General features: G+C 48.8%; 1 protein-coding gene across 1 annotated transcript in view; it reads right to left on the minus strand.

The window, feature by feature from the left end:
• The window catches only part of LOC125547031 (uncharacterized), a 43848-nt gene extending 23922 nt beyond the window's left edge, over positions 1-19926 (minus strand). Inside the window, exons 1-2 of the mRNA XM_087516954.1 lie at positions 19702-19926; position 18792 (exon numbers count right to left, since the gene is read on the minus strand). Of these exons, the coding sequence (XP_087373080.1) occupies position 18792; positions 19702-19926 (226 nt within the window). The remainder of the gene's footprint in view (positions 1-18791; positions 18793-19701) is intronic.
• Between the last annotated feature and the right edge of the window lie 235 nt (positions 19927-20161).

Consider the following 20161-nt stretch of genomic DNA (forward strand, 5'->3'; position numbering starts at 1 on the left):
ACCGCCAGGTGGTCTCTAGTAATACTTGATATACCCGTTTTTCGCTATTTATGCATAGCTTGCCCTGGGATAGGACATTTCGAATTGTCCTACTTTATGCTTATTGCACTACTTGTACCAGTACGCTTCAACATATTATTCAAATAACAATGCATATCATTAATCTGTCATTGCATTATTTAAGTTTTTCTCTTTTCTCCTATACGTCCATTTACGACAATCCGCACCCGCACGTTCGGGTACGGTCAGTACGCCAGGGGCTCTCGTTTACCCCAAAATACGGCGTAGGAAGTCCGAACACTTTCGACAGTGCGGCACCCCGAACTTATAACATTATATGCATCAGCTCCGAATCATGTCTTTGGTCAAATGTTGGGTTGCCCGGCTCCCATGCTTTGGTACCTTACGTTCCGCTATATCGGCTAAGGTAGCGGTGGGATAACTACTGCGATTGTGTCTCGGTTCTTCTGGACGAGCACCTCGGTACAGAAAGCCAAAAACTGACTGTCATGATAAGGCGAGAGACTGGTCGCTGTTCGAGAGGTCTCAAGTCCTTAAAGACTTTTTCCGCTTCGGGCGAGGAGTCGGCCTTGTCCGGCTTAGGCGTGTATAGCGCCCCAAATTCGGCCCTCCGAATACCAGGGGCTTCGCCAAAAATTTAAAATCATAGATTTCTATGGCTAAGTGAGAGTGATAAAGCATTATAGTCCGATTGCCTAGTTCGTTGCGCTGAACACCTCCCTTGAAGGACCCAAAATTGGGGTAAAGAGTGTTCAGATTTACGCCAAACACCCCAGTACTAGTTACATGGGGGTAGAAGCCGACGACTAGCCAACTCTCAGATTTTATAAAAACGGCCACCCAGAAGGTAATATTTTAAATTAAGAAAGTGTCGCATGGCGCAAAAGAACTCGTTTCATATTACAGGATCACATGGGCATGTTCATTCAAAAATTACATCCTTGGCACACTCATATGCCACTAAGCGGGAACCCTTCAAGACGCTCTCATAGTAATTCTCGAGGCAGCGATGCTCCTTGCCCTCCGGTGGCCCCTCCTTCACCAGCTTCACGGTGTTTAGCTTCGCCCAGTGCACCTTCGCCCAGGCAAAAGCCCTGCGTGCACCTTCGATGCAGATGGACCGCTTGATGACTTCAAGCTGTGGGCAGGCTTCCACAAGCCGCCTCACCAGACCGAAGTAGCTGCCGGACAGGGGCTCGCCAGGCCACATCCGGACTATAAGGCCCCTCATGGCCTGTTCGGCCTCCTTGTGAAGTTCGACCAACTGCTTCAGCTGGTCGCTCAAGGACACGGGGTGTTCGGTCCCAGTATACTGAGACCAGAACAACTTCTCCATTGAGCTCCCTTCCTCAGCCCGGTAAAACTCCGCGGCATCCAGTACACTGCGGGGAAGATCTGCAAATGCTCCTGGAGATCTCCGAACTCGGGTAAGAAAAAGGAAAGTCTCCTTCACATGCTTGCTTTGCATATTGAATGCCTTACCCGCTGCTATCTTCTTCACCGTGTCAATCTCCTGGAGGGCCTTGTGGGCTTCGGCCTTGGCACTCCGGACGCTTTCAAGCTCCTGCGCGAGCTCGGACTCTCGCGTCTTGGAGTCAAGCTCCAAGGACTCGTGCTTTTTGGCGAGAGCCTCAAGCTCTTGCTGCACCTCGCCTACTCGGGCTTCTTGTTTCTCCCGTTCCAGGCGTTCTTTGGCCGCTTTGTCTTCGGCCTCGGACACCGCCTTCCTCAGGGTCTCCACCTCGGTCGTGGCCCCTGAAAAATTCATGATGATCCTATTACTTTATACCCGAACTTCTTTTTAACTATATAGACGGGGGTATATCTTACCTTTGCTCTCTTCGAGCTGCCCCTTGGTGAGGCTGAGCTCGTCCTCGGACCACTTCAGGGCCTGCTTCAGTGCAGAGACCTCCGCAGTATGTGCGGCAGCGGCCAGCAGTGAAGCCTGCACATACACATAGACATACTCTAATTAGACTCCTGAGTTATCATTTGATCCTCTATTCGGCTTTTTCTTCACGAACTCCGAACAGAGCATCAGGGGCTACTATCTATGCGGTAACATTTTCTTATATTTTGAATGCTTACCTCAAAGCCTATTAGGAGGCTGGCGCAAGCTTCGGTTAGTCTGTTTTTGGCGGACTGAACCTTCTCAACCACCGCACTCATGATAGTGCGGTGCTCTTCTGCGATGGAAGCGCTGCGATGCGCTTCCAGCAGGGTGTCCGGTGCCTCTGGTTGGACAGAGGACACCGGCACGGATGGTTGTACCTCCTTAATGGGGGACCACCTGCCGGAGTCCGGAACCACCGAAGGTTCCGGCGCAGTGTCCGGCTGGGGCCCGAACTCGAAGCCCGTAGGAGCCTCGCTCCCTTGGTACCCAGGGTCCAGGAGGTCGCCGTGAGGCACCCCCAGGATCACCTCCCCTTGGCTCGGTGCCTTTTGAGACAACACCTCGGCTTTGTCCGTAGGGCGAGGGGTGGAAGCCGTCGGAGGAGAATCGTTGTTCATATCAGACGAGTCCAAAGAGCCGCTTGATGAGGGTACGTCGAGATGAGCTCGGGACGGACTGCATAATCATGTTCGACATGAGGAAAGGCAGTACAATAAAACATACCATGAAGCACTATGGTGTCCGGACACTTACGACTTCGCCAGGGGCTTGTCCCTTGGTAGCCACTCGTCACCGCTGTCGGCGGCCGTCGTGGCACAGTCCAGAGGGAGGGTCTTTCCCTTCTTGGACCCTTCGGCCTCCCCGGATGGGTCGGCCTTCCTTTTCTTGTCTCCCCCGGCGGGGGGGGGGGGGCTTTTCTCCTCCTCCTCGTTTCCGTGGGAGGAGTGCGCATCGGAGTCATCGGACGATGAGCCCGATGTAACCTTGCGCCGGAGACCCTTTTGGGTCCCCGTGGCCTTCTTTTCCGGCACCTCGTAAGGTGCCAGAGTCAGCATCTTCGTTAGAAGAGCGTCTGCAGGATCTTCGGGCAAGGGGGCTGGGCAATCAAGCTGCTCCGATGTCTCTATCCAGTCCTATTAATGACATGAAAGCTTAGATCCAGCATGTAACTAAACCAGGGGGAATAAATACCCTGAGAGATATAAAAGCCTACCGGATGGGCACGGCGCTTTGTGCTGAGTCCTCGGTCCTCGGTAAGGGAGGGAGGCATCTCGGCGCCCTTGAACAGGACCCTCTAGACGTCCTCGTGCATCTCGTAGAGCTCTCGCAGCATCTGGTGCTTGGCCGAGTCGAACTCCCACAAAACAAATGCCCGTCGTTGGCACGGAAGGATCCGGCGGAAGAGCATAACCTGGACCTTGTTGACGAGCTTGATTTTCTTGTTCGTCATGTTCTGGATGCAGGTATGGAGTCTGGTCAGCTCTACCGTAGAACCCCAGGACAGGCCCTTCTTTTTCCAGGAGGTGAGCCGCGTGGGGATTCCGGATCGAAATTTGGGGGCCGCCACCCAATTGGAGTCGCGCGGCTCGGTGATGTAGGACCACCCCGATTTCCACCCCTTTATGGTATCCACGTAGGTGCCCTCGAGCCAGGTGACATTAGGCATCTTGCCCACCATAGCGCCTCTGCACTCTGCTTGCTGGCCACCCACCACCTTCGGTTTGACATTGAAGGTTTTCAGCCATAGGCCGAAGTGGGGCCTGATGCGGAGAAAGGCCTTGCACACGACGATAAACACCGAGATGTTGAGGATGAAATTGGGGGCTAGATCATGAAGATCCAGCCCGTAGTAGAACATGAGCCCGCGGACAAATGGGTGGAGAGGAAATCCCAGTCCATGGACGAAATGGGTAAGAAAAACTACCCTCTCATGGGGTTCGGGCGTGGGGACGATCTGCCCCGCATTTGGCAGCCGGTGCGCGATATCCGCGACCAAATATCCAGCTTCCCGTAACTTTTTGATGTTCTCCTCCATGACGGGGGAGACCATCCACTTGCCTCCTACTCTGGACATATTGGAGTGGTTCGAGAAGAAGAACGCGAGCTTGGGCGCTAGAGCTCGAGTGTGCGGGAATGGGTAAGCGAGAAGGAAGAAGGCGTGGGTGAAAAAAGTAAATATTTGTCCCTTTATAAGGGCGGAGGAGGCGATGAGTCTCCCCACTTGCGTGGCAAAAACCGCTTATTCCCCAGGCGCCGTAATTGATGGCGCGGTTGGGTTACCCATGCCCGTATTGATGAGAATCCCATGATAAGGGGAACACGATCTCTGCTTTGACAAGACGTATCAAGAAAACCGCCTCGCGATATGTGCAGAGCTGGTTGAGAAAAGTGGTTCGAATAATAACTAGGCCATGGTGTGATGTCATGCTGTCAAAACGTGTCAGCAGGTTAGATTTGTGGAAATATTATTCTCTCCACGGTGGTATGTGGAACTTATTTTGCAGGGTCGTACACTATCCTCATATTCAAACTCTTCCATGGTGTATTTGGAGGAGGAACCCGCCTTGCAATGCTGAAGACAATACTGCGCGCCGGACTCATCGTCATTGAAGCCTGGTTCAGGGTCTACTGAGGGAGTCCTGGATTAGGGGGTCTCCGGACAGCCGGACTATATCCTTTAGCCGGATTGTTGGACTATGAAGATACGAGATTGAAGACTTTGTCCCGTGTCCGGATGGGACTCTACTTGGTGTGGAAGGCAAGCTAGGCAATACGGATATGTATATCTCCTCCTTTGTAACCGACCTTGTGTAACCCTAGCCCCCTCCGGTGTCTATATAAACCGGAGGGTTTTAGTCTGTAGGACAACAAACAATCATACCATAGGCTAGCTTTTAGGGTTTAGCCTCTCTGATCTCGTGGTAGATCAACTCTTGTAATACTCATATCATCAAGAACAATCAAGCAGGACGTAGGGTATTACCTCCATCAAGAGGGCCCGAACCTGGGTAAACATCATGTCCCCTGCCTCTTGTTACCATCCGCCTTAGACGCACAGTTCGGGACCCCCTACCCAAGATCCGCCGGTTTTGACACCGACACCCATCTTCTGGTATATAAGTCATTTTTACCTACAAAAAAATCAGGACAGGACTTTCGGGACGAAGCGTCGCCACCTCGAGGCGGAACTTGGGCAGGAGCCCTTCGGTGGAGTGATTCCGCCAGGGGAACTTCCCTCTCGGAGGGGGAAATCATCGTCATCATCATCACCAACAACTCTCCCATCTTGGGGAGGGCAATCTCCATCAACATCTTCAACAGCACCATCTCCTCTCAAACCCTAGTTCATCTCCTGTGTTCAATCTTGTTACCGGAACTATAGATTGGTACTTGTGGGTGACTAGTAGTGTCGATTACATCTTGTAGTTGATTACTATATGGTTTATTTGGTGGAAGATTATATGTTGAGATCCATTATGATATTTAATACTCCTCTGATCATGAACATGTTTATCATTTGTGAGTAGTTACTTTTGTTCTTGAGGTCACGGGAGAAAACGTGTTGCAAGTAATCATGTGAACTTGATATGTGTTTGATATTTTGATAGTATGTATGTTTTTATTCCCTTAGTGGTGTCATGTGAACGTCGACTACATGACACTTCACCATATTTGTGCCTAAGGGAATGCATTGTGGAGTAGCAATTAGATGGTGGGTTGTGAGAGTGACAGAAGCTTAAACCCCAGTTTATGCGCTATTCCGTAAGGGACCGATTGGATCCAATAGTTTAATGCTATGGTTAGAATTTATTCTTAATACTTCTCTCGTAGTTGTGGATGCTTGCGGGACGGTTAATCATAAGTAGGGGGTTTGTTCAAGTAAGAGCAGAACCTAAGCACCGGTCCACCCACATATCAAATTATCAAAGTAGCGAACACAAATCAAACCAACATGATGAAAGTGACTAGATGAAATTCCCATGTACCCTCAAGAGCGCTTTGCTTATTATAAGAGACCATTTTGGCCTGTCCTTTGCCTCAAAAGGATTGGGATACCTTGCTGCATACTTGTTACTATTATCGTTACTTGCTCGTTACATGTTTTCTTGCTATCAAACTACTCGCTGCTTACAATTTCAGCACTTGCAGACAATACCTTACCGAAAACTACTTGTCATTTCCTTCTGCTCCTCGTTGGGTTCGACACTCTTACTTATCGAAAAGAGCTACAATTGATCCCCTATACTTGTGGGTCATCAATGATGTACTTCGATGGCTCTAAAATGTTCGCTGGATTGGGTATCATCCTAACATTCCCTACAGGGGACACAATCTGTTATGTGTTACAAATCATGTATACGGACTCCAACAATGTAGCCGGATATGAGGCACTATTGCATGGTCTCTGAATGGTTGTTTCTATGGGTATAAAACGCCTCGAGGTGCGTGGGGACTCAAACCTCGCAATATCCCAAATAGATGGAGATTTCGATGCAAAAGATCCAAAGATGGCAGCATACTGCTACGTCGTACTCAAAATATCAGCTCGGTTCGAGGGACTCGAGTTTCATCATGTTACTCGAGACAATAATCAGGCAGTGGACATCCTTGCTCGAATGTGTGCTAAACGCGACCCCGTCCCACCTAACACCTTCGTGGAAAGGCTCTTCAAGCCATCAGTGGTATGGCAGGACGGGAGCGGTAATACCAGTCCGGAGCCGATCATACCCTCAGATGCCGAACACAATCCTGATATCATTGGGGGGTCGGACACTGAAATGACACCTTCCACCCATGAAATCATGGCTGTCATTTCTCCATGGACCGAACCCTTCCTAGCCTACCTTAATAGGCGGGAGCTCCCTGATGACCAGAATGAGGTCCGTCGCATAGTCCCACGCCCGAAAGCCTACAAAGTTCATGAAGGAGAACTCTACAAGAAAAGTACTATTGGAATTCTTCAAAGATGTATCTCTGAAGAGGAGGGGCGGTAGCTCTTGGCCGAAATACATGCTGGTCTCGGTGGACACCACGCTGCAGCTTGGGCCCTCGTAAGTAAGGCCTTCCGTACATGTTTCTTTTGGCCCACGGCCCGAGCAGATGCACATGCCCTTATACAACGCTATGTCGGGTACCAGTTGTTCGCCAATCAAAGTCATATGCCACCCACTGCCCTAAAAAAATCCCCATTACTTGGCCTTTCACGGCCTGGGGGCTCGATATGGTCGGACCCCTTAAAGGGGGAAGCCACAAGAAGAAATATTTGCTGGTTATGGTGGATAAATTCACTAAGTGGATAGAGGCCAAACCAGTCAAAATAGCTGAAGATGGGCTGATGATCGACTTTATATCTGGTGTTGTACACTGTTACGGTGTCCTGCACAACATTATTACTGATAATGGCTCCAACTTCACAGCCGATGAGGTGAAAAACTGGTGTGCTAACCTGGGCATTAAGCTTGATTACGCCTCCGTATATCACCCTCAAACAAATGGTCAGGTTAAACGGGCTAATGGTCTGATAATGAGCGGCATTAAACCTAGACTAGTGCGATCCCTACGGGAGTCAGATAAACACTGGGTCGAGGAACTTGATTCTATACTCTGGGGACTGCGGACAATGCCCAATCGCACGACCGGATACACACCCTTCTTCATGGTGTACGGCGCAGAGGTTGTCTTGCCCTGTGACATTATTCATGACTCACCTCGAGTGCGCATGTATGAAGAGAGAGAAGCTGAGCTTGATTGGCAGGACGACCTAGATGGCCTGGAGGAGGAGCGCGATGTTGCAAAAGCCCATTCCGCATTCTATCAACAACAGGCTCGGAGATACCAAAGCAGAGAAGTGCAGGCCAAGACTTATAATGTCGCTGAACTCGTTTTACGTCTCCGGAGAAGAAAAAGGACAAACTCAAACCAAAATGGAGGGTCCCTTCATTATCGATAAAGTTCTCTGATATGTCTCCATCATATCTACTTTTCCAAACACTTTTCCCCTTGTTTTGGACTCTAACTTGCATGATTTGAATGGAACTAACCTGGACTGACGCAGTTTTCAGCAGAATTGCCATGGTGTTATTTTTGTGCAGAAATAAAAGTTCTCGGAATGACCTGAAAATCAACGGAGAATATTTTTGGAATATATAAAAAATACTAGCAAAAGAATCAAGGCCAGGGGGCGACACCATGTCCACGAGGGTGGGGGCGCGCCTACCCCCTTGGAGCGCCCCCTGCCTCATGGGCCCCCTGGTGCTCCACCGACCTCAACTCCAACTCTATATATTCACGTTCGGGGAGAAAAAAAATCAGAGAGAAGGATTCATCCCATTTTACGATACGGAGCCACTGCCGAGCCCTAATCTTTGTTGGGAGGGCTGATCTGGAGTCCGTTCGGGGCTCCGGAGAGGGGAATCCGTCGCCATCGTCATCATCAATCTTCCTCCATCACCAATTTCATGATGCTCACCACCGTGCGTGAGTAATTCCATCGTAGGCTTGCTGGACGGTGATGGATTGGATGAGATTTATCATGTAATCGAGTTAGTTTTGTTAGGGTTTGATCCCTAGTATCCACTATGTTCTGAGATTGATGTTGCTATGACTTTGTTATGCTTAATGCTTGTCACTAGGGCCCGAGTGCCATGATTTCAGATCTAAACCTATTATGTTTTTATGAATATATGTGAGTTCTTGATCCTATCTTACAAGTCTATAGTCACCTATTATGTGTTATGATCCGTTAACCTCGAAGTGACAATAATCGGGATACTTACCGGTGCTGACCGTAGTTTGAGGAGTTCATGTATTCACTATATGTTAATGCTTTGGTCCAGTACTCTATTAAAAGGAGGCCTCAATATCCCTTAGTTTCCAATAGGACCCCGCTGCCACGGGAGGGTAGGACAAAAGATGGCATGCGAGTTCTTTTCCATAAGCACGTGTGACTATATTCGGAATACATGCCTACATTACATTGATGAAATGGAGCTAGTTCTGTGTCACCCTATGTTATAACTATTGCATGAGGAATCGCATCCGACATAATTATCCATCACTGATCCATTGCCTACGAGCTTTCATATATTTATCTTCGCTTATTTACTTTTCTGTTGCTACTGTTACAATCACTACAAAACCAAAACTATTACTTTTGCTACCGTTACCGCTACTATCATATTACTTTGTTACTAAATACTTTGCTGCAAATATTAAGTTTCCTAGGTGTGGTTGAATTGACAACTCAGCTGCTAATACTTGAGAATATTCTTTGACTCCCCTTGTGTCGAATCAATAAATTTGGGTTGAATACTCTACCCTCGAAAACTGTTGCGATCCCCCATACTTGTGGGTTATCATTCTCACAGGAGGAGCCTACCGCCTTCGTAATGCATCGGATAATCGCCTCCAGCGAAATCCATGGAACGCTGCTCGGCTCCGAAGATTCTACGCAGAAGTTCGGCTATACTTCTTTTTTGTTCATTTTTCTCCTCTTCATCTATTCTTCGTTTTCTCGTTTCGGCACGATTTCCATGATGTGTTCGGATAAGCCGAACAGTTGAGGGGTACACATCCTTAAATGTATATATCCCACCATGACTGGGGGCTTCTTAACCAAAGCTTACTATTATTTCGAGCCTGGAGCTCACAATATAAGTGTCGTTTGCTGATATACATCCTTTTTTGCCATCATATGCACCTCTATGACTTAAGTTTTTGCCAAGCTGGGTTGCCTTGCTCCTGTGTTTATGCCCTACGTTCCCGATTGTTCGGCTAGGGCGTAAAGGGATCACCTCTACGATTGTTACAACCGGGTCCTCCGGATATGTACGTCAGACGGGTGAAGCCGAAAGCTAGCGTTCTTAAGAAAATAAGTGGTCGGCAATCAAGCGACATATTGTTACATTATGGTGACCCCTCTAACATGGTGGGACACTTCTCTCCCGTACTACGGACCAATGCCGCGCCATGCATAATTCTAGCATGCCAACCTAAGGAAAGGGACCCTTAACAAACCTATTTTCCTTGGAAGATGTTTCTTACATATGTAATATAACATACATTATGAACTAAATTTTTTGTCTGTTCGAGCACAATGACCGGGTTGCTTGGTTTCGGACATAATACATACTTCTTTCATTTTGAAAAATATTCGGAAACACTCCACCAATTTTTTGTTTGGAGGTTAAAATCCAAAGGCATTTGAAGACAAAATTTTCACATGTTCAGATAAAGGTACATGTTGACTAATACAAACACCTATTCCTTATCTACTCCATCTATAAGACTGTCTAACTTACAGCCCTCCTGCGAGTACTTCGCAGCTACCATTACTTGGTCATAAACCAACTTCACTGGAATTTCTTCCCCGTCTGGTGCCCGTGGTCCCACTCGGGCCATGTGATTCGGATCTTGCTTGGTGAAGCGTGTTTTTTACCATGGCCCAAGCTTCTCGTGCGCCTTCCTGACAGACGGATGTTGTCGGGGATATACCCCGTGGCGTAAACCGGCCGGAAGTATAAACCGGCCGGACTGGATGACTCACTGGTAACCCGCCCGGAGCTTGGCGGTTCACCGGCTACCCGCCCGGTCTTGGCGGTTCACCGGCTACCCGCGCGGTCTTGGCGGTTGATTAGTAACCCGGCGGGCGGGTCAGATGGATGACGAGGCCCATGGCCCAGAAGGCCGGTTCATACTATGGTGGGCCGGTTTAAGAGGAAAGGCATTAGGAATATTTACCTTACAAGGAGTTAAGACCAGGACTTGTATCCGGTTTGTATTAGAGATAGACTAGTCCTAATCCTAATAGGACTCCACATGTAAACCGCCCCTTCAACATATATAAGGAGGGGCAGGGCTCCCCAAAGAGGGAGGAAAAAATAAGAAACAATCTTAGGACTAGACACAAAGAGGAGAGCCGGTTTACGGCGACTCCCTCGTGATGATAATGAGACCTAGCCTCAAACAGCATGTAGGGCTATTACCGGATGATGTTTCCCGGGGTCCGAAGCTGTCTAAATCCTTGTCTTGCTTGTTGATCCGCCCTGCGTCTCTCATCCCACTCAACCCCTCTCAAGCTACCACATAGATGCGTTGGCCTCGCGACTAAGTCCTGGCACTAAGGACATCTGCCGTGACAAATCCACGACAGTTGGCGCCCACCGTGGGGCTCGCGCACAGTGGTGTTGGGTTCTTGAAGGGATATCTCTCAGGGATCGAGAAGCTCGCAGTTGATCAAGTATGAGTTCATCAAGGGAGATTGAAAAAGTATTCAGTGGCGATGGATATTGAGTTCAAGGGAATTTAGGGCTTTTGCGTTCTTCTATGTATCGCGGAGGCAACAACGATCCGTCTAAACCGAATCAAAGATCAAGATTTTTGGCTGCAATCGCGTGTCGCTGAGACTGACAAGAGTTGTGCTGCAGCCGCCGTACGCACGGATCGTGCAAACCGCCGTATATATCAAGCAAATCCTGAGGCAGGGCCGCTGGAACTATTGACGTCAGACATCAAATCGGAGTTGTACGACAAACTGCAACGCAACTTATCCAGTCTGGTTGCTTTTTGGTACGATTCACTAGCACTCCATAATGCTATTTGAAGACTACTCCACGTGAAATCCCAGAGGGCCACTAATGTTTGCACAAGGATTGAGGTCTACTTGCTCTGGAGTTTAAGTAGTACTACCGCGTACATGCACGTGAAGCCAGCAAATCAGTCGGCGGAGGGCCACGACCTGGCGGACACGGATCGGGGATAGTCAAACAAACAACGACCCAAAGGGAGATATGTGCGCGAACTCGGGCCTCGCTGGAATCACCGCGCCCCTGCGCCATGGCTCGCTTCGCGCCGTTTCGATCGACGGGTGCTTGACCTCGCGCTAAAACCGCCCGTTCCCGAGTCGCCTCCGAGTTCGCCTCCTCCTTGCTGCTGCGAGCCACCCCGGCCGAGGGCAGCCTGTGGACCGCCGCCCCGGCCGAGGGCAGCCTGTGGACCGCCGCCCGGGCCCCGCCTCATCGCTGCCTTCGCCTTCACCTCCACAGCCGTGGCCTTGCTCCGTCTCAGCCGTGGCAGAGCCGCTGCTGTGGCCTCCACCTTTGCCACGAGCGCTTCTACTGCTGCTGCGCTTTGCCAGTGTTTTAAAAACAAGGGCCGAATATTTTAACTGGCCAAGGGAACTTGGAAAGAGGGTCTGCGTACGAAGCTTTCGTCTAAATAAATCAGGTGATATTTGTCCTATATATTTATTGCTAAGTACATGTTGATTTTTTTGGTCAAACAACTACTTTGCCCTGTTGTATGTTTTGTATGACAGGATAACTGTGTTTATACCACGGGTTTCGTCCGTGTCATGCCACCTGATGAATGAGCGTGAGCAAGTCACCGTCCCTGTGGTCCGGTTTACATCAGCTTGCCGGGACCGCGCCCGCGATTAACTCAACCGTCTGCGCCGGTTTATAACACCCGTGGCCGACTCAACCGTCCACGCCGGTTTACAGCACTGTGGCCGACTCAACCATCCACGTCAGTTTACAACGTCGCGGTCGACTCTCCCGTCCACACCGGTTTAAAAAACGTCGTGGCCGAAAAATCTGTCAGCACCCGCGGCCGACTCGGACGCGATTGTTTTCAGTTTCACCACGGTGATCATCAACTCCGTGGTGATAATCTCTAACCTGACGCATCAGGTGAAATCCATCCGGTATATTTTTATATTATATATTGCTTGCTTTTAAAAAAGAGGAGCCATTACTTTGTCTTGCAAAGTTCTTCAATGTAGGACAAATTAAATCACAAAGCTCTGAAGCTCTCAAATCCGGTTTAAGAATTTCTGGTTCAAAAAGGAATTAACTTCTCGCAAGTTCGAGTTTAAGAAGCCGTCAGAAAATTTCCGGGTCATCAGAAAGTATTCTGGTTTACAATCCGGTTCAAGGGAAAGATGTCTTCCACGAAGCTTTGAAGCTCTCAATATCCGGTTTAACATCCGGTTCAAGAAGGATTTATCTCTTGCAAAAAGTTAAAGGGTGCGAAAGAGGACCTGCTGCCATGATGCGCGGTTCAAACATGGGTATCATGCCTTATTGGCTTATCATATTCTTGATCACTTGGGGGCTTTGGTCGTTTTCGAACCATAGTCACACCTCTTGATCGGCGCAATGCCACAATATCACTTGGGGGCTTGGTCGCGTCCGAACCATAGCAACGCCACTTGGTAGGCGGAAAGCCACAACATCACTTGGGGACTTGTGGTCATGTCTGAACCATAGTCACGCCTCTTGATCGGCCTAGTGCCACAGCATCACTTGGGGGCTTTGGTCGAACCCGAACCATCGCTACACCTCTTGATCGGCGTAATGCCAATGCATCACTTGGGGACTTGTGGTCACGTCTGAACCATAGTCACGCCTCTTGATCGGCCTAAGGCCATAGAATCACTAGGGGGATTGGTCGAACCCGAACCATTGCCACGCCTCTTGATCGGCGAGAGCCAGCAGATCACTTGGGGACTTGGTCACGTCTGAACCAGTCATGCCTCTTGATCGGCCTAAGGCCACAAAATCACTTGGGGGATTGGTCGAACCCGAACCATTGCCACGCCTCTTGATCGGCGAGAGCCACCAGATCACTTGGGGACTTGGTCACGTCTGAACCAGTCATGCCTCTTGATCGGCCTAAGGCCACAAAATCACTTGGGGGCTTGGTCGAACCCGAACCATCGCCATGCCACTTGATCGGCATAAATGCCACGGTTTCATTTGGGGACCTAGCTGACTTGAACCATAGCTACACCTATCGGGAGCTTGGTCGTGTCCGACCATGGTAACGCCATCTGATCAGCTCAAATAAGCTACTTTTTGGCAAACGGTTTTATCATTGCCTTTGCTTCACAATTTTCTTTGATAGATATTTCTTTCTTTTTGTTGTGTTTTTAAACTGACATTTCTTAAACCGGTTCGACTGTCAATTACAAATGGACGGGACACGGTCAAATCTTAATCCGGAGACTATCTGCCCGGTTTGATTTTCTGTTACCATCCTATTATGGAGTAAACCGGTGTTTATCAACCCGGCTCGGCTTTCAACTACAAGTTGTCAGTACATGATCAAGTTATAATCAGGAGACTATCAGCCCGGTCTGGTTTGACTACAAGTCGCCAGTATTATATATGTTAATCCGGTGTATTTCACAACCCGGCACGGTTTTATCATAAACCGGCACAATATGGAAGGAGTTATCAGTACTCAAGATTTGGGTTATCACCCTTACTACAAAAAGTTGGTAAAACCAACAATGTGATTCAATGTCACAGGTATGATATATTTCATATTTGATTATTCTTAAGGGCAGCCTTGGTTATAAACCCGGGTTATATGTTGAGCATTATGACCCGTCCGGCGGTAAACCGCCAGGACACTTTAAACTTGTTGTATGCAGAAACAGGTTTGTTAAACCGGCCTGGTTTTTTGGACTATAAGTCGCCAGTATATATATTTGGATTGCGCCATTGGAATCATGCGCTTATAAATCATTGGGTTATATTATTCAAATAGCCAAACTTGGCTGAATTTTCATTATGATATTGAATGAATAAGGTTTTCACCGGATTATATTATCTTGAATAGCCAACATGGCTGGATATTATTATGGTTATTAATAACCGGTATTATTGAGGTCTTCAAAGTCGCTTTAGCGCAATGGCTATTATTTTATCAAAGGATATGATTTATTCTACAATGGAAGGAATAGTCCCGAGTCGCTGCAGGCTTACGACTCGGAACTTGGGGGCTACATTATTCAAATCGAGATTACATGCAAGTCTCATGTTGCTGCAAGCATGCATCATGACATTTGGGGGCTAATGCCAAGTCATTTTTAGTCTTATTGAAGACCCGACTCATCATATTATAATGAGCCGGCCCTTGGGGGCTACCAATTGCTCCTGTCAACAATTCAAGGTACACAAGTTTTCGTCCATAATATTGAAGGATCCATTGCTCAGTTGGTAAAGCACAAAGCTCTTAACCTTGTGGACGTGGGTTCAAGCCCTGCGATGGAAGCTACATTATAATATGTTATTTTCATTGAAGTATATATCAAGTCCCGGTTCAGTAGTATCTTACTAAGCCGACCCTTGGGGGCTACACGTTGCTGTTCAAAGTTTACAAGATTATATTTACAAAGTCCCTGCTCATTATTGCATAATGACCCGACCCTTGGGGGCTACACTGATGGAAGTTTTTATAAGCAATTACAAGTCCCAGGTTGCTGCAAGCATGACAACCCGACACTTGGGGGCTACATATATGGAGTATTCAGTTTATATGATTGAGATGAACAAACCGGATTTCTTCAAGGTTGAAACACTTATTGGAGCAAGTCTTAAGTTATCACTATGTTCTCCTCTTAAGACTTGGGGGCTACAGGTATTATGCGTATAAAGGAGGAATATCTTCATTTTATTAGTTTTGAGCAAATCAGGAAGATCAATTACATGACCCGGTGTCGACAACAATTATGACCCGGCACCATCAATATTTATAAACCGGCCATTTTTGGTAATATTAAACCGGCAAGTTTTACATCTTCAAACCGGCTGAATATCAGATAAGTATTTTCAGACCCATATTTCTTAAATCGGCGCTTTGGGAGCTGAGTCAAAGGAGTTATTCTTCACAATATTTATCGGTGACAAACCAATGTCGGCAAAATTGATTATGAAGTTGGCTTATTGACCTGGATTTTCTAGAAGAAGGAAATGGCAAGGAATTAAGGATAATCAGATGCCGGTTTACAAGAATTCTTAACCCGGAGCATAATCTATCAAATTTGTTCTTGTATTTGTTTTACAGGATCAGTTTAACATAGATAAATCCAAATTAAACTGGGGGCTAATGTCGGGGATATACCCCGTGGCGTAAACCGGCTGGAAGTATAAACCGGCCGGACTGGATGACTCACTGGTAACCCGCCCGGAGCTTGGCGGTTCACCGGCTACCCGCCCGGTCTTGGCGGTTCACCGGCTACCCGCTCGGTCTTGGCGGTTCATTAGTAACCCGGCGGGCAGGTCAGATGGATGACGAGGCCCATGGCCCAGAAGGCCGGTTCATACTATGGTGGGCCGGTTTAAGAGGAAAGGCATGAGGAATATTTACCTTACAAGGAGTTAAGACCAGGACTTGTATCCGGTTTGTATTAGAGATAGACTAGTCCTAATCCTAATAGGACTCCACATGTAAACCGCCCCTTCAACATATATAAGGAGGGGCAGGGCTCCCCAAAGAGGGAGGAAAAAAGAAGAAACAATCTTAGGACTAGACACAGAGAGGAGAGCCGGTTTACGGCGACTCCCTCGTGATGATAATGAGACCTAGCCTCAAACAGCATGTAGGGCTATTACCGGATGATGTTTCCCGGGGCCCGAAGCTGTCTAAATCCTTGTCTTGCGTGTTGATCCGCCATGCGTCTCTCATCCCACTCAACCCCTCTCAAGCTACCACATAGATGCGTTGGCCTCGCGACTAAGTCCTGACACTAAGAACATCTGCCGTGACAAATCCACGACAGATGTCTTCCATAGCTCAAACCGGTACTGGGCACCCTTGAATAAGTTTGCCAAGCCCTCCATACTTTCTGGAGGGGTATCAGAGGGCCATAATGCCTTCACCATACTCTTCATGGCTTTCCGGGCCCGAGCATGTACCACGGACAGTTCCTTCAGCACATCACCTTGAAATCCAGATACTTCCTATTCCGGCCGGCCAGTTAACAGACCTGCAGCAACAAAGTCATGACATTCCGAACTATGGACTACATATGGGTACGTAGGGTGGTTTTCAATAAGAGAGGAAGACATACTGAACATGCCGCCTTTCAGCTTCTCATTTTCCTTCTGAGCGGCCGATAACTGAGCCCTTAAGCTCTCTATCTCTTCGGATTGTTTGTCTTTTCCCCCTCATGTTCATTCTTCCCGGATGCACTTGTTGCGGCCTTTTTCGTTTCCGCCAATTCGGCGGTGACATCATTAAGTTGTGCTTGATTCTCTTCTAGCTCCTGAGATAGCGCGGTATTCTTCTCTTTAAGAACCTGTGGGTCATATCGATCCTTAAATCGGTTTGGCTTACCACTTCAAGTCTCGGGGGCTACTGGCACGTGGCTATTAAAAATTGCGTAACTTTACCTGTATATCCTTCGAGAACAGATGAATGACTCCGGCGAGTCCGCCTCGAGCGGCTCGGATATGTGCATCCACCGAGCTAAGTGCGGTAAACTCTTGCTCGGAAAAGGCCGGAGTGCGCATAGCCTCCTTTAATCGACGGTGATTCATCACGCTCTCCACTTTGGAATTCATGACTGATACATCGTTCGAATCCTCTTGAGGAGGCGGAACTGGCGTTGCATCGGCTCTCGTCCTAGTTGGCGAGTCTGGCACCGGATTAGTGGACATTCGGCTAACTGGGCATTTTCCCACCATCTGCCGCGTACTCCTCCTGACATCAAGGATGGAAGGATACTTTTAACAATCCAGACTTACGCCTAGGCATGTCTTAAACGAGCTTACCTCCTGGAAGTCTGTGAGGCCTCTGCGGCACTCCCGGACCCTTTCCATTTTGAACGACGACCTTGCGTAGGGGCTGCCCTTGAGGAGGTACGGTCCCTAGAGCGCCGATCCTATTAAATCAGGATCAGTATAAACAGATAAAAATGCATATAAGGATTTCCTTTTAAGACCCTCCAAATACTCACGATACAGAAGGGATAGAGGCGGGTGTAGTCGGCGGTGGTAGCCACTTCTGAGCCATCAAGGCTCGCTTGATAAAATACCCCGTCGTCGAACTCTCTCTCTCTATATATATATATATATGTCTAGGTCCTCGCAAAAGCCGGGGTCTTTTTCACGGTTATAATCCTCTGGTTGGGGAGCAGGACAGTGGACGTCCTTGGTCATCTTCCTCCATGACTGTTTGTGGCAACAAAGGGCAAGTTTGGTTAGTGTCTGTAATGGAAATAAAATAAACACGGGCGATTTAAATATTACCCATTCGATAGGAGTGTACATGGAATAACCCTCCCGACAGTTTAACCAGAGAGAATCTTCTTTCTCGCCCTTGTACAGCTCGGCCAACATTGTGGCCAGTTCGGCAGGGGTATCTGGGCCCTTCCGTCTGTAACGGGGAGCGTCGTCTTCTCCATTGTAACACCATAGGGGAGTAGCTCTGGATTGGAGAGGCTGAACGCACCTCTTTATTGCAATCGCCATGACCTCAACTAGAGAGAGTTCGGTATGGGCTAGCAACCTGACCTTGCTAATCAACCTCTTTATCTCCGCACTGTCCTCTTCCTTGGGGCTTCGGGGGACGCCAGTTGAGGCGCTTCTTTAAAGGAGCACTGGAAAATTCAGGGAGGCCACTCCGAACTGGATCCGGCAGCGGAACATCATCCATATAGAACCATTCTGAAGACCACTGTGGGTATACCTCTTTAGGTGTTCCTACGAGGTATCCGGATCCAGCTATACGCCATACTTCGACACCGCCCACTTCAAATATGGAACCTCCTCGGTGGCGGGGAACGAGGCAAAAGAACTTCCTCCATGATTCAGAATGGGCCTCGATGCCTAAGAATAGCTCACAGAGGGCAACTAAACCGAGATGTGCAGAATCGAACCTGGGGTGAGGTTGTGTAGTTGGTTGCTGTAAAATTCCAATAACCCCCTGAGAAAGGGATGGATTGGAAATCCTAGACCCCGCAACAGGAATGGGACAAAGCACACCCTCTCATCCTTATTGGGACTAGGGAAGTTCTTAGCCATCACATCACTGTCGATTGAGGCCAAACCCGCTCGAACGGAGACTAGATCCGCGAGGGGAAGATAACCCTGCATCTGGAGTCGGCTCAGCTGGAGATGAGGCTCGGAGCAACTCTGCCAATCGCCTTCTTGAGGGCGATGAGGGCGCGAAGAGGAGCCTGGGGCACTGGCCACGATGGAAGGCTTTGCTCGTGGCTAAACTTGGCAGTTTTCCTTCTTCGCGATGTGAGATGGCATTTGGAGATCTACATCTCCTTATATATATATATATATGCCATCCGAGCGTGGTGAAGGGCTTATTTGCAAAAAAAAGCATGGACCGTTCGTATTCACTTGGCGCGTGGAAATTGAAGCGGCAACAGGGAGGGAGCGTAAGAGGAAAAACATCAAGGTCACGGCCGCACTATCATTAGTCCGAGGTATAAGGAAGAACCCACCTTGCAAAGCTGAAGACATAATCCGGATACTACGTCGTCATTGAAGGCCAGTTCAGGGGCTACTGAGGGAGTCCTAGATTATGGTGTCCTCGGGTGTCCGGGTTGTGTGATATGGGTCGGATAATGGGTCGTGAAGATATAAGGCAGAAGGCCTTCCCCCGTGTCCGGATGGGACTCTCCTTTGCGTGGATGGAAAGTTTGGTATCCGGATGTATAGCTTCCTTTCTCTGTAAGCCAACTTTGTACAACCTTAGTCCCCTCCGGTGTCTATATAAACCGGAGGGTTTAGTCCATAGAGGCAATCAGAATTCATATAGGCTAGACAGCTAGGTTTAGCTATTACGATCTCGAGGTAGATCAACTCTTGTAACCCCTATACTCATCAAAGTCAATCAAGCAAGAAGTAGGGTTTTACCTCCATTAAGAGGGCCCGAACCTGGGTAAACATCATGTCCCCTTCGTCTCTTGTTATCCTCGATCCTCAGACGCACTGTTCAGGACCCGCTACCCGAGATCGGCCGGTTTTGACTCCGACAGCGACGGCCTGTGCCTGCTCGCGCATGTAGACGTCGTGTAAGTTCATCTGTGAGGGAGGCCTCTCTAGGCGCCACGCCGCTGCGCCATACGCGTGGGCGGCCTCGTGCGCGGTCTCGAATGTGCCGAGGCCGAGCCGAACATTGCCAGGCCGGATCTCGGCATGGTACGCGCCGGAGGGGCGCTCGCAGATGCCGCAGTAGCCCGAAGTTGCTCGGCGGCGCGGCGGCATCGTGGTGGCGGGGCGCTGAAGCGGTGAGGAAGCAGCAGAAGCGGCGAGAAAGCAATGGAAGCGGCGAGGAGGCATGGGAAATGCGTGTGTGGCAGTGTGGAGCGCCATGTGGCAAGCACCGCAATTTATAGGCGCGCCGAAAGCGGGGCGCCAAATCTACCGCGCGACCGACAACTTTCTCTCCCCCCCTGCACGCAAATGTTTACCACGTGCGCTTGTTTCCCGCCTCCGCTGG

Source organism: Triticum urartu, chromosome 3A (genome assembly GCF_056163025.1).
Source record: "Triticum urartu cultivar PI428250 chromosome 3A, HENAU_Tu73, whole genome shotgun sequence".
NCBI classification, from domain to species: domain Eukaryota; kingdom Viridiplantae; phylum Streptophyta; class Magnoliopsida; order Poales; family Poaceae; genus Triticum; species Triticum urartu.